We start from the raw sequence: 12,814 nt of genomic DNA, 5'->3' as shown, positions 1-12,814 counted from the left end.
AAGAACTGCAAGAAAACTGAGGACCAGTCTTGCCTTTTATTAAAAGCTAATCTTGGGAACAATATGATGCAGAGATTGATTGGTGAGATAGAGGAAAGAAGCAGAAGAAATTTGGGAAGAATAAACTTTAATCTCCTGGGGTTTACAATTCTAAATAGGTTTCATGCTTTTTGATTTGCCTTGTTTCTTCTCTGCAGCCTGGCTGTATTCTGTGCCTTGGGCACTGATGGCATCCTTGTGCTTGTAATTTGAATATTGTGTGGTGGTTTGCTTCCTTCTGAGGGCTGCAGCTGGAGGCAGAGCTCCTCAGGGCAGTAGACCCTGCTTCAGGGTAAAGCAGCTTTCTAAACCACTTCATCTACTGGGATCACCCCAAGGTCTGGCCATGCAGCTCAAAGATACTTTCTAGCAAAAGTGAATAATTCCCATAACTTAAAAAAAAAAAAAAAATCAAAACAAAACCTAAATTTTATCTACAGTAATACATAGTTTTAAGTATGGAGCAATTCAAAACAGCTCCGTTGTTAAGAGCATACGCAGGTAAATATTCTTGGCCTAAAGCAGGGGTGGGAAACGAGAAATGTTATCTGCTTGTCCATTCCAGTTCAAAGTCAAACAGATGAGCTTAAGATATGTGGGGCTCCAGTTAAAGTATTTGATTTTACATTGGAAATGAATGGAGTCTTGAATTACCACACCTTGCCTCCAGCAGAGGTGCTTGCCTCTTGATGTCCTTATTTGCACATCAGATAAATGAATCAGGAAAGGTACTGGGTCAAAGTTGTGGGCCCTACAAATACTGTCTTCACTGCAACTTAAAATGCTACATCCCCAGTGTCACACAGCTCCAGCTCTTTTAGAGGAAGAGTAACCTCTTTTTAAGATTTGGATGGGGAGCCCTCACTCAGTATCTGCTTAGATTTCATTTTGAAAGTCTTCTTTATTTTAAATATGCTAATAACTCTTAATGACTTGCTATTATTTGTCCCATTGCCTGCAAATGCACATAGATCACCATAGTAGTTGCCCTAAAGTGCTTGCCATAAAAGCTTGAATGCTGCACTGTTCTTGAGTAAAATACCTGCTGTGGCACTGTTACAGAGTTCGGTGAGGTCTGTGAGGACCCTGTAGAAAATGTGATCTGTTGCAATGCTTGGACACATGTACAGAAAGAAAAGGTCAGAACAGGATGAATAAATAAAATTGTCATCCACGAGAATCTTCTTTAATTGGGCTTTAAGTTGTGTATCTTCTTGCTGACACATACTGTATCTGGATGCTATAATTATTTTTAATATCCTTTGGTGTTCAGTCAGTAAAATGCTTTAAAAAGTGTATTCAACATTTACATTGTAACAAATATCAGACCAATTCACGTATTTCTAGTTAAACAAGTATAGAATGCTCAGTATTTCATGCACTTCAAGATATTATTGCTTATTATATTTCTGTCTTACATTTCTCAAAGGAGTCTTTTCCTTGGCAAAGGTCTATCATGTCTTGCAATCGACTTAAATTAGGTGTTGATGCATATCAATAGAGCAACTTTTATTTTTCAGAAAAACATGTGATTATTAATATAAGAATCATAGAATCAGCGAGATTGGAGAAGACCTAAGATCAAGTCCAACTTTTATCCCATGGGGCCAAGGCCACCATAAACCATGCCACTAAGGGCCTCATCTACACATTTTTGAACACCTTTTTTCAGGTAGTTGTAGCGAGTGACAAGGTCTCTCCTGAGCTTCCTTTTCTCCAGGCTGAACAACCCCAGTTCCCTCAGCTGCTCCTCATCAGACTTGTTTTCCAGACCCTTCACCAGATCTGTTGCCCTTCTTTGGACCCACTCCAGCATCTCAATATCTCTCTTGTAGTGAAAGGCAGAAGTTTCTTTTTTGCTTCTTTTAAAATTTCCCCTATATTCAATATAACGTGATCACATTTCTTTCCAGGTGCTATTCAGAACCATGTGTCACATTACAATAGTTCACATATAACTAATGTCAACCTTTTAAAGCTAGTGTGTCCCATGTTCTCACTGATGGCAGCAGCCATATGACTAGTTTCAAATCTGATTCCAGGATCAAGCAATTGTTTTCTTTTTTCTGCAAATAGTAAGAATTCTGCTTTATTAAATAGCACCAAAATAACAACTAGAGAAATAAAATTCTGTTAAAATCATTAATAGACCTCTTGATCTAATTATGAACTGTACATTAAACTGCTCATCTAAATATATATTATGTAAACAAATAGATAATTTATCTTCCCAAGTATAAATCTTGTAACTGCATTTACAAATCAAGTAACTGAACTGAGTTTACAAATGAGAATATAACATCTTGGATATGTGGATTCCCGACTTGCATACGAAAATGCCGATTTGCATCTCAATTTATATCCATGAAAGTTTAATTAAGAAATTACTTTTGATTTTGAAACTTGAGGCTTTAATTTTGAAAAATGTATTATTATACCAGACAAAAGCGAGGTATAGTGTCTAGGATAGGCCTCTATACCCAAGGGAAAATGCAACACAGCAGCGCTGTCTTGAAAATTAGTACAGAGATGCATAAATTAGCGAGATTAACTGTAGAATCCCAAAATATAGAAACTAAGGTTTTAAACTGCGACTTTGCATTCATATCACACCTGTGAGGCCACACCTTGAGGACTGAGTCCAGTTCTGGGCTCCTCAGTATGAGAGAGATATGGACAGACCAGAAAGTGTCAGGTGAAGGACCACAGAGATCAAGAAGGGACTGGAGCATCTTTTCTAGGAGGAAAGGCTGAGATCTGGGCCTGTTCAGCCAGAGAAGAGAAGGCTCAGGGGGATCTTATCAAAGTCCATAAATATCGAAAAGAAGGTACCACGAAAAGAAGGTACAAAGAGAACAGAGCCAGCCTCTTTTCAGTGGTGCCCACTGAATAGACCAGAGGCAAATGGCACAAACTGAAACACAGGAGGTTCCCTCTGAACATCAGGAAGCACGTTTTTTACTATAATCATGACCAAGCACTGGGAGAGGGTTGACCAGATTGGTTGTGGAGTCTCCATCCTTGGAGATGCTCAAAAGCTGGTCCTAGGCAACTAGCTCTAGGTGGCCTTGCTTGAGCAGGGGGGTTGGACCAGATGACCTCCAGAAGTCCCTTCAAACCTCAACCATTCAGTGATTCCGTGAATCAAATAAACTGTGTGAACTAGTACATGTTTTCTGCACAGTGTAATCTTAACAAACGTTGAATCTATTATGGTATACAATATAGCAACTTGGCAATGTTGGACTTTAGACTTCATGACTATACTCTAAATGCAACTTATTTTCTAAAACATCAGGGTTTGGGACATTATTCGATATTTGTTATATCACAGTTCACTGTTCTTTCTTCCTTTTACTTGGCAAGACCACCTTGTATTTTTGCACAGACCATCTTTGTTATCTGGGATTCAACACTGGCCTTCACTTAACCTGCTTATAAATGTTCACATATAATTCACATCTGTATCATGTAGTCCTATGCTAACTGAAATTAAATATACCTTAGAAGTGCCTGTTTGTCTCTTCACTGTAAGAAAATACATTTAGTGAGATCAAAGGTAAACATACTCAAGCTAAACATCTAAATTTGGACAGAGATGTTTACTCATCATTATTAGTTTTGCTACTCCTATCTTTATCATGTTTTTACATATTTTTGGGTTTCTTTTGTATGCATGTCATTTAAGGTGTCACTCCTGTTACAAGAAAAAAGCAGGTTTTTGACAACCATGAAAATAAACATAGAGGTTTTCCAGAATACAGAAGCCAAAGTACAGCCTCTAAAAGATGGAAGCCTACTCATCATGTACAGGTAAATATTAAATATGATAAAAAATAAAAAGCTTATTTATCTTGGAAAAGGAAAGAATTTCAGGAATATCAAAAATTTGTTCAGTGTCACACAATTTTGAATCAATGTGTTTGGTCAACTTGCTGTCACTGCTAATGGAAAGAGTAAAACCAACTAGAATACATCACTATATTAGTATATACTAATATTTTTGCACTTGAAAACAATTAATAATATGAAATAATAAACAAAAATGTTCAGAAAGCAGTATAGTTACATTAAATTATACTTTAAATATTATTATATTTTTAATAGAATTTGCTCTGTACTGTCCAGGTGAGTCCTGATCAATCTACATTTGATCCAGTACAAACCAGGAATAACACCTACAAGTCTGATGAAGGTATAGTAACACATCTCACTTCAATTCTTTGTATACATAGTGATCTAATATATCCACTGTGTAACATCACTTGTCTCTTTTGGTATATCACAGAATCAAAGAATGGTTTGGGTTGGAAGGGACCTTAAAGCTCATCCAGTTCCAATCCCCTGCTACCTTCCACTAAACAAGGTTTCTCCAAGCCTTGTCCAGCCTGGCCTTGAGCACTGCCAGGGATAGGGCAGCCATAGATTCTCTGTGCAACCTGTGACAGAGCCTCACCACCCTTACAGTAAAGAATTTCTTCCTGATGTCTAGTCTAAATCTGTCAGCTTAAAGCCATTCCTCCTTATCCTGTCACTACATGCCCCTGTAAGAAGTCTCTCTCCAGCTTTTTTGTAGGTCTCCATAAGGTACTGGAAGACTGTTATAAGATCTCTCTGGAGCCTTCTCTTTTCCAGTCTGAACAAGCCCAACTCTCTCAGTCTGATTTCATAGAAGAGGTGCTCCAGCCCTCTGATCATCTTTGTGGCCTCCTCTGGACTCACTCCAGGAAATCCATGTCCTTCTGGTATTAGGGATCCCAGAGCTGGATGCAGGGCTGCAGGTGGGGCCTCACCAGAGAGGAGCAGATGGAGAGAATCACCTCTCTGCTGATCATGCTCCTTTTGATGCAGCCCAAGATACACTTGGTTTCTGGTCTGTGAGAGCACACACCTGGCTCATACTGAGCTTCTTATCAACCAGCACCCCCAAATCCTTGGGCTGTTCTCAATCCATCCTTTACCCAGTCTGTATTGGTGCTTGGGATTGCCCTGACCCAGGTGCAGGGACTTTGCAGTTGGCCTTGTTGAACTTCATGAGGTTTGCACTGGCCCTCCTCTTGAGCCTCTCAGTGATGCTAAGAAAGGGTAGTTTGTTGTCTAGACTTTTTTTTTTTTTTTTTAGTGGAAATGTAATATATGGCATCATGTGTCATTACATGGATGGTTTTATAAATGTATTTCAACATATGCTCAAATTTCATTCCATTCCTGTTTGTATTTACCTGTATCACAGCTGTATGTATCACATGTAACTGTACAAGATGGACAGTTATTGCTTGCTATCATTACGTATTTCTGAAGTCAGTAGAACTTGTTCCAGTGCCAATTGTAAGGTGCATGACTGATCTTAATTATGTAATTTTCTAACATATCATGCTTCTTGGCTTTGCCACCTTTTTGATCTTTTAATGTGAATGTTGTGTGTTTCACAAACCTATAGTAATGAAAGCAAGCAGTATATTTAAAAATCATGAGCTCTTCTTGTTTGAAGTTACCCCTGTAATCTCTTCAGTTTCAGAGAGCACCATTCAGTTTCTCATGGCAGAAAAACTAGCAAGTGGACCTCTTGCAGAGGATGAAATCCTGGCAGCCTTGGGAAGTGTGCAACCAGCCAGCTGGTCCTTATTGCCTAACAGGGCTCCGTGTCCAGGCATGAGTGCACTTTCAGTAGAAGAAATGAGGATTTTGCAGTCTCTTGATTGTCTCAATCAAAGGCTACAAAGTAAGTTTGATAATAAAGAGGATCTTGTATCAAGCAATTAAGTAATTTTATATTTTGTTGTCATAGATTAATTTGAATTGAAAACATGAATCCTGTGATAGAATTTTTTCCTCTATTTTCTTATTGTTATTATTATTGTTATTAAATGCAGCAAACAGTAGATCAAAGTCATTAAACCTTTCTTAAAGTAAATTAAATTATTTTAAAATAATGGTGACTTTGTCATGGTCAAAAAACCTATTCAAAATGTGACTGGAGGACACCTTCAGAAAATGGCTTAGCCCAACTGTAGCTGTTGTTACTAACAGATGTTTGTCAAAATTGTTCTTTAAATATTTTTCAGATGTATCAGCTTCACTTGGGAATCTGTTCCAATACTCATCTGTCTTTCTTTTTTTTCCAATTATTTTTGCAAATAATTGTCCTTTATATTCTGTATCTTGTCTTTTTGCAAATGTACCCTTTATAATGAATGGATTTTCATTTTCTTTCTTCCAGTTTTTAGAATGTTCATCTTCTCTGTGAATTCTTAAAGATAACAGATACTGAGTTCTGAGATTGCTGAAGCCAAATCTGCATGTTTAAATGAATATCACTTGCTTAACTATTTTAAAAAGTCAAACTTAACCAAAGTGTTCTCCAGCCTGTTCTTTCCCTTTGCCAGGCTGATTTTCTTACCTGCTCTATTCTGGTGCTTTTTACATGAGGTGTCCCTATCACAGCTTTCATTTCGCTGAAGGGTATGGGGGAAAGCCTGTACTTGTTCTTGATAGTTACTTCTCTCCATTGCTTAGTTAGCTAACATTTCATTTGTATTCCAATTGTAACTACCATACCCATAGAACAAACTTCTATCATCTTTTGCTTCTCTATCTAATGGTTAATATTTGCTTTGATCTACATGATCATATGGGTCTTTGACAAACACTGTAATTGGTTTGACATAGTTTCTGTATTTCTGTGTTCCATCCTGTATTTGAAATCAGGGGGACCTTGTGACTTAGTCCATGTGGTCTCTCCACTGGACTGCTTGGCTTCCCATATCCTTGGAATAACTTCTGCTTGCCATTTCTGCAGTTTATGGAACTGCCAACTCTTCTGAGTTTTACATTTTCCTTGAACTATTTTCATATGAAATTTTACATGCCAATTATTGGAATTTATAAGAGTCTGCTTTCTTGAAGTCCATTGATTTTATTATTCTATTACTTTTCCTTCTAAGCTGCACCATTTCATGACCAGGTTACCCAAGTTTACCCCCTTATTGACTAGAGTCAAACTAAACCAGGGCTTATTAAGATTCTGCACACTATCCATACATTTCTACATCAAATGGTGGATTGCTTGACTTTGAGGAAAAGGGTTTCAGTTTCCTGTAAACTACAACAGCAGAGTAAAAGGTTTTTGCAGCTGCTTAAAAACTTTCTGCAGCTGTAGCTTACAATTCCTGCTCCCATCAAAATGGCTCAGAATTTCATTACATCATAGCTCATAGTTATTGCTTCCAGGCAAATAGAAGTGAAGAATTCTGTCTTTTGTCATTGAGGAGTTGTATGATGTGCTTGGGTTAAGAAAGTAGATATGAAAAGAGAAATACAAGAAAACAGAAAACAAATTGTTGTATAAATAACAGAGAAATGAGAAATAAATAGAAGCAAAGGTAAATGTAGCAAAAGAACTGGAAGAAAGCCGGAGTTTGCAAAGTGTGAAAACTATGAAAACTGTAAAGAACATGAAACAGTGAAAGAATCATTGGAGTTAACTGATTGCAAATGAACTGTGAAAATGAATGTAATACATATATATAAAAAAGTGTAACTCATAAGTTTAATTAGCTTTCTTAATTATTCAGGGATTAAAATTGGTAGTAAGAAGCTGGGAAATTTTATAGGTAGACTTACAGGACATGTAAGTACATGTAAGTAAATACCTGTTAGTAAGTAAAGTGGTGTAAGTACTTTCATGTCATGTAAGCACATTACTTTTTTAAACCACAACCTTTTTGAACCCCAATTTTTGGCTTGTTTTCACATTATGAATTAAGTGGCGAAAATTGTGTACCTTAATAACGGTCCTTTTAATGAATAACAGTTACTCATCTACCAGTCTAAGTCTGGAATTTTTGCTGCCAGCTTAGGGTGGCTGCCATTCTTTTCTCTAGCTTTAGATTTCTTTTTACTGACACTAAATTTTATGTTCAGATAATAATATCTAGCTGCAAATCTTAAAAATGCAGACACAGCTTATACTTCAGCAACTGTTGGTAGGGGAAAAAGGAATAGTGCTGTTAAGCTCCATTTTGACAATGTTTGGGAAATTTTGTGTTGAATATTTGACTGTGAATCGTATTTCTATTGTATATTTGGTTTACGTAATATTTATTATTTACTTTTATGCTATTTTTAGATGTTCAAGAAGCCATTACTAGAAACCTATCTGCTTCAAATATTTTGCAGATAATCACCCCTTTAGTAAGTATCTAATTTAAGTATGTTCAGCTTTCATTCCTACAAACTGACTTCTTGGCTTATTTCATAATAAAAATATAATTGAAAATATTGACTTCAATCTGCTGATTGGACTGACAATTTGATATTTATATTTACTCTACAAAAGAAACCAAACACGTATGAGCTTTGTAATACTGTAAGCAGACATTAGGTTTCTATCAAACTGCCTCATGCTCTGGCTTCATTTTCCTTTTGGAATTTGAAGACACTTGCAAAGTCCCAGAAGTTCCAAGAACTTCTAAGCAATAATAACTTAGCATGGTCCATTTAAACTATATATAGCTCATAATTAATTTGTATTTCTTAATAATGTAGAGAGGAAATGGGGAGTGGTGCATGGTGGTGTATAAGATAATTGGTAATACAGTGAATTTTGACTTTGACCTGCAGATATGCCATGTTCCGTAAGTGACAGGTATTACCTTTCTTCAATTACCGTTTGTATTTTATTTCATACATGTCAATGTGAAACAAAATAGTCATGATATTTAGAACATAAAGAGCTGAATCAGCAGATTAGTGTCTGAAGTGTAAAATTTACACTTCAAAGTTCAGTTTATAATGCAGGAGTTAGTATTTATAATTCTGTATTATCAGTCTCCTCTTTTACTATATATTTGTACCAAGGAAAAAAAATAGATGACTCTAAACTTCATACTTTATATACTTTCACATATTTCATTTACTGGATAAACTGTTACCAAAACTGCTAGAGAAAGTTCTCTTTATACAGAAGGCTTTTGCCACTTACTGAGTTTGAGACTAAAAAAAAAATGGAAAGAATCCAGGCTCCTACATTCAAAATGATTGCCTTGTTTGAAGTGGGACTGTGAAAAGAACACAGCATATAATTACCTCTTGTCTTGTGAATCCTAGTATTAGGTGTGATTTAGAACCTCAGCTTCATCTCCCCTGCCTCCTGTCTTTTAAATGTAATTGTTATGGCTAAGCAACTTGTGAATTTTCTATTTTTCATCAATTAGTGTAACACAGCTACCTTTATCGGATCTGTGTTTTACTGAAACATTTCCCAGCTTTCTTCATACCCTGTCCTACTTAAAAAAGAGCTGTTCCCTCACCAGTGCATTTTCCTGGCTTTCAGTAGTCAGACTTCCTGGCTGGCTGGTCTGTGACAAAAGCTTTCTCCTTCTAATTCTTCATCTACAAGATCTTTGATTCATGAATAAGATACAAACAGTAGACATTACTCAGGCTGTCCAGTCTTTGGAAGTGTAAGTTTTCTAATGGACATTTTAATCCCCTTTGTTCCCTACAAGTATATATTTGGGCATTTAAACTCAATGTGCAGTAAACGTATGTACTCGTGTACAGCTGTACATACACTTTCAGATCCCAGGCACTGGCCTGCAATTCTTCTTGCTGATAAGAGTAAACTATTGTCATACAAGTTCCCAGATGCAGAAAAAGTATAGCTGACTGAGATTTTCATCAAATCTTCTGCTAGGAGAAGCAAGGAGATTTGAAATTTTTACTTCACCAAGAGAGCAACCTGCTTCAGCTCTCCTAGCTTCAGAACATCAACATGAAGTGTAGATATTCACCCAGTAATGTGTGTGAATGACATTGTATGCTGTAATACCAACCCCTCATTATTCTCTGTGTTATTATAGAGCGTTCAGCAGTGTATCTCCTCCCCTTTGGCACACGCGGCGACAGCCTCCCAGCAGTAGCACAGTGCCTCAGGTAGCCGTCAACTGCAGCTGTATAGAAGATTCTGACAGTGTCTGCTCCAGGATATTGCACGTGTACATACTTTCTACGTAATGCATGTACCATCTGACACTACAAAATTAGCAACAAAATAAAGATGAAAGCGGTAAAATAGTAAAACAAAAAATAGTAAAACAAGCAGTAAAACAATTGACTGGTAAGCACTGTTAGGATAGTTAACTGTATTTTATTATGCACTTTACTGTAAAATTTATTTAAAACTCCTGTCTGCATTGTCACATTGGTTCTAGATTAGAGGCCTTTTTTCAGTTAACTAACATGATACCTAAATCTGTAAAGTTAGTTACTACGGAGTGGTAACTTTTAACTTCCTCCCTTTGCCCTTCCTCTGCTGTTTCAGTGCAAAGTAGATAAACATTGAAAAAAACTGTAGAAGGTGTATGCAGTGCACAGAATCAGAGAAGCAATAAAAGCAAATTACTAACTCTCTGGATTTTTAACTCCTTATTAGATGCTTGATTTTCTGTTTGTATCTATATAGTAAGAATTGTGAGGTTTGTCTGGGGATGTAAGATACTTCTGCCAGGGATATGCCTGTACCCCACTCAGTGTTGTTGCTAGTCTTGGTTACAGTGTACAGGAGCATAGGGGAGTTGTATTTCAGAAGCGGGCTCAGTGCTTTACCAGGGGAATGGTGTTTCTCTGAAGAGAATATACCTTCCCAAAAGAAGCAACTAAATGACTATAAACTTTGTTATTCCCCATCATACCAAGATCATCGTACCATTATCTTTGTTAAGTGCCTCCATTGCTTAGGAAGTAACCAGCCTGCAAAAGGGAGAGAAAAGGAAAATTATAACAAGACAATTTATCAGGGGATTAGAGCTGGTGTGTAGTATCAGCCAAGAATAAGGTGAGCTACATGTGTAGTGAATAGTCAGCACCTGAAATTTTACAAAGGAAGATTAGGATAAGATTGATTTTTTTCAATACAATGGTTTGAAGAATGGAATGATGCTGTGGTTCTAGTTAGGCATTGCAATGCCTTGGGAGGAAAAATCTGATAGACTGAAAGCGGCAGACTTCAGTCTGGAGCCTGTTAATATGAACTGTATTTAGACATCAATATCGCAGAAAGTTGTTGTCTTACACTCGCTGCTGCTGTCTGTCCTGACACTGCTGACAGAAAAGGGAAGCTTCAGCTGCAGTTCATGTGCCTAAAGGATTCTGATGGATGTCAGTGCTTATTGGGACCTTGGTGCTCAAATACATGTAAAATCCCTAGCAAAAGAGATTTGTGTATCCTCAGAGCAAATGAACAAAGGCCTTCTGAGATAGAACTCAAAACTGGTTTGCACTGAAAATACTGAGCCCTTACATCTCTCTTTGTATGCAGTACACTGCAACATTCCAGTACGGCGAGTATTTAATATTTAAATAGTGAGGAAAAGCCTCCCCACAGAGATTAAGAGAGGGGAAAGCAAACAATCCAAATACCAGAGGCCATGGATCAAAACCAGCCCTGCTAGTCAGCAAGCCAGAACACCAGCTTGACCAGGTTTGTTCTCCAGTTACTGGGTTTAGGTGGCAAAAGCAAAACCCATGAGTCAGCTTCCGCAATTACACAGTGGGACTGCAGTCAAACACAGGTGCCTGCATTTACTTTTCTAGGAAAATATTTTCAAATTAGTTATTTCTTTTAGGGTCATAGGCTTCAACTCGGAGACAATCACCTTGTTTCTTAGATCACTTTGGCTCTCTTGACAATGCTGAAGGCTAGTTGTTGGTTAGGTGTCCAGCCAGTATCACTCTCAGGCACCACAAACATGCACTGCAAGAGTGTGCGACCCACAGGTAGCTCCTGGATTCTGAGCACTTGCAAAGAGCTGACAAAGGCTTTTGTTCCCATTAGCTGAGGGTTATTTGGAAATAAAATAAAAGGCTTAATTTTATTTTCCAAGTATGAGGAGAAGTAACTCTTAAAATCTATCTAGTTTAGATGTGAACATGCTAGAATTTGTGTACTTTTGATTTCTTTCAAAACCTCTTTCCTCTGCCTACCATTTTTCCTGCCTTTTAAAGAAATTAGTTCATATTCTTTCTACAATGACATTTTAGTATGAAAAGAAAGCATGAAAACCAGGTTAAAGTTAACACAAAACTTTAACCAGGTTAAGGCTTAAATACAAAACACCCACAAAGCTGCTCTAAATGTGCACCATTGTGCCAGATTTTCAACATGATTGAATGCCTGTAGGGATGGTTTCAGATGAAAGCACACCTCCATGCTTTTACATGCCAATGATCCCCAGAAATATCCATGTATCCTCAACACATCTCTCCCATGTGACCAACTGTACTTTAAGCAAAAGGCTAAAGGCCAACAGGTCACATGAAGTTGCACAGGGAATTCAGAGCACAAACCTGATATTTCAAGGATAAAATTAAACTTTCATATTTCACAAAAATCATTCTTCTTCTCTCAAAGATTTTACTGCTTTACATTCAGACACCCTCCTTAGTCTCATTTGCTTCTTGAGCTGCAACACTGAGTAAACTGCCCCATGCATAAATCATGGGTTTACTGGGGAAATTTACCTGTGGCATAATCTTTTATTTATATGACTGCAATGCCCCAGAAAGCTTGATTGTGATGAGCACTGCACAAAGCCAGGCTTGCAAGCAAGCAGTAAGGCTCCAGGATCAAATGAAGGCAAGATTTCAGCAGGAGATGGCAGCTCCATAGCTCTTCCGTGGCAGGATGGGCTGTGTAATGACAAACCCATTCCAGTTTTACTCAGGACAAGTTACAATAGCTGAGTGTTCAAGGCCAGGGTGGACATGGCTTACT

At 37.5% G+C, this 12,814-nt stretch overlaps 1 protein-coding gene across 1 annotated transcript in view; it reads left to right on the top strand.

Annotated features, from left to right (window-relative positions):
- CEP126 (centrosomal protein 126) overlaps nucleotides 1-10,051 on the top strand; it is a 41,057-nt gene extending 31,006 nt beyond the window's left edge. The window contains 3 exon segments of the mRNA XM_057399767.1: nucleotides 5,552-5,761; nucleotides 8,168-8,232; nucleotides 9,903-10,051. Coding sequence (XP_057255750.1) covers nucleotides 5,552-5,761; nucleotides 8,168-8,232; nucleotides 9,903-9,962 — 335 coding nt within the window. The 3' untranslated portion in view covers nucleotides 9,963-10,051.
- Nucleotides 10,052-12,814: the final 2,763 nt, after the last annotated feature.

The sequence above is a fragment of the Pezoporus wallicus genome, unplaced genomic scaffold (assembly GCF_028554395.1).
Source record: "Pezoporus wallicus isolate ANWC-B61680 ecotype Strahan unplaced genomic scaffold, APGP_CSIRO_Pwel_v1 scaffold_6446, whole genome shotgun sequence".
Taxonomy (NCBI): Eukaryota; Metazoa; Chordata; class Aves; order Psittaciformes; family Psittacidae; genus Pezoporus; species Pezoporus wallicus.
The sequence above is the reverse complement of the archived record's forward strand: the minus strand, read 5'-3'. Positions and strand labels throughout refer to the sequence as shown.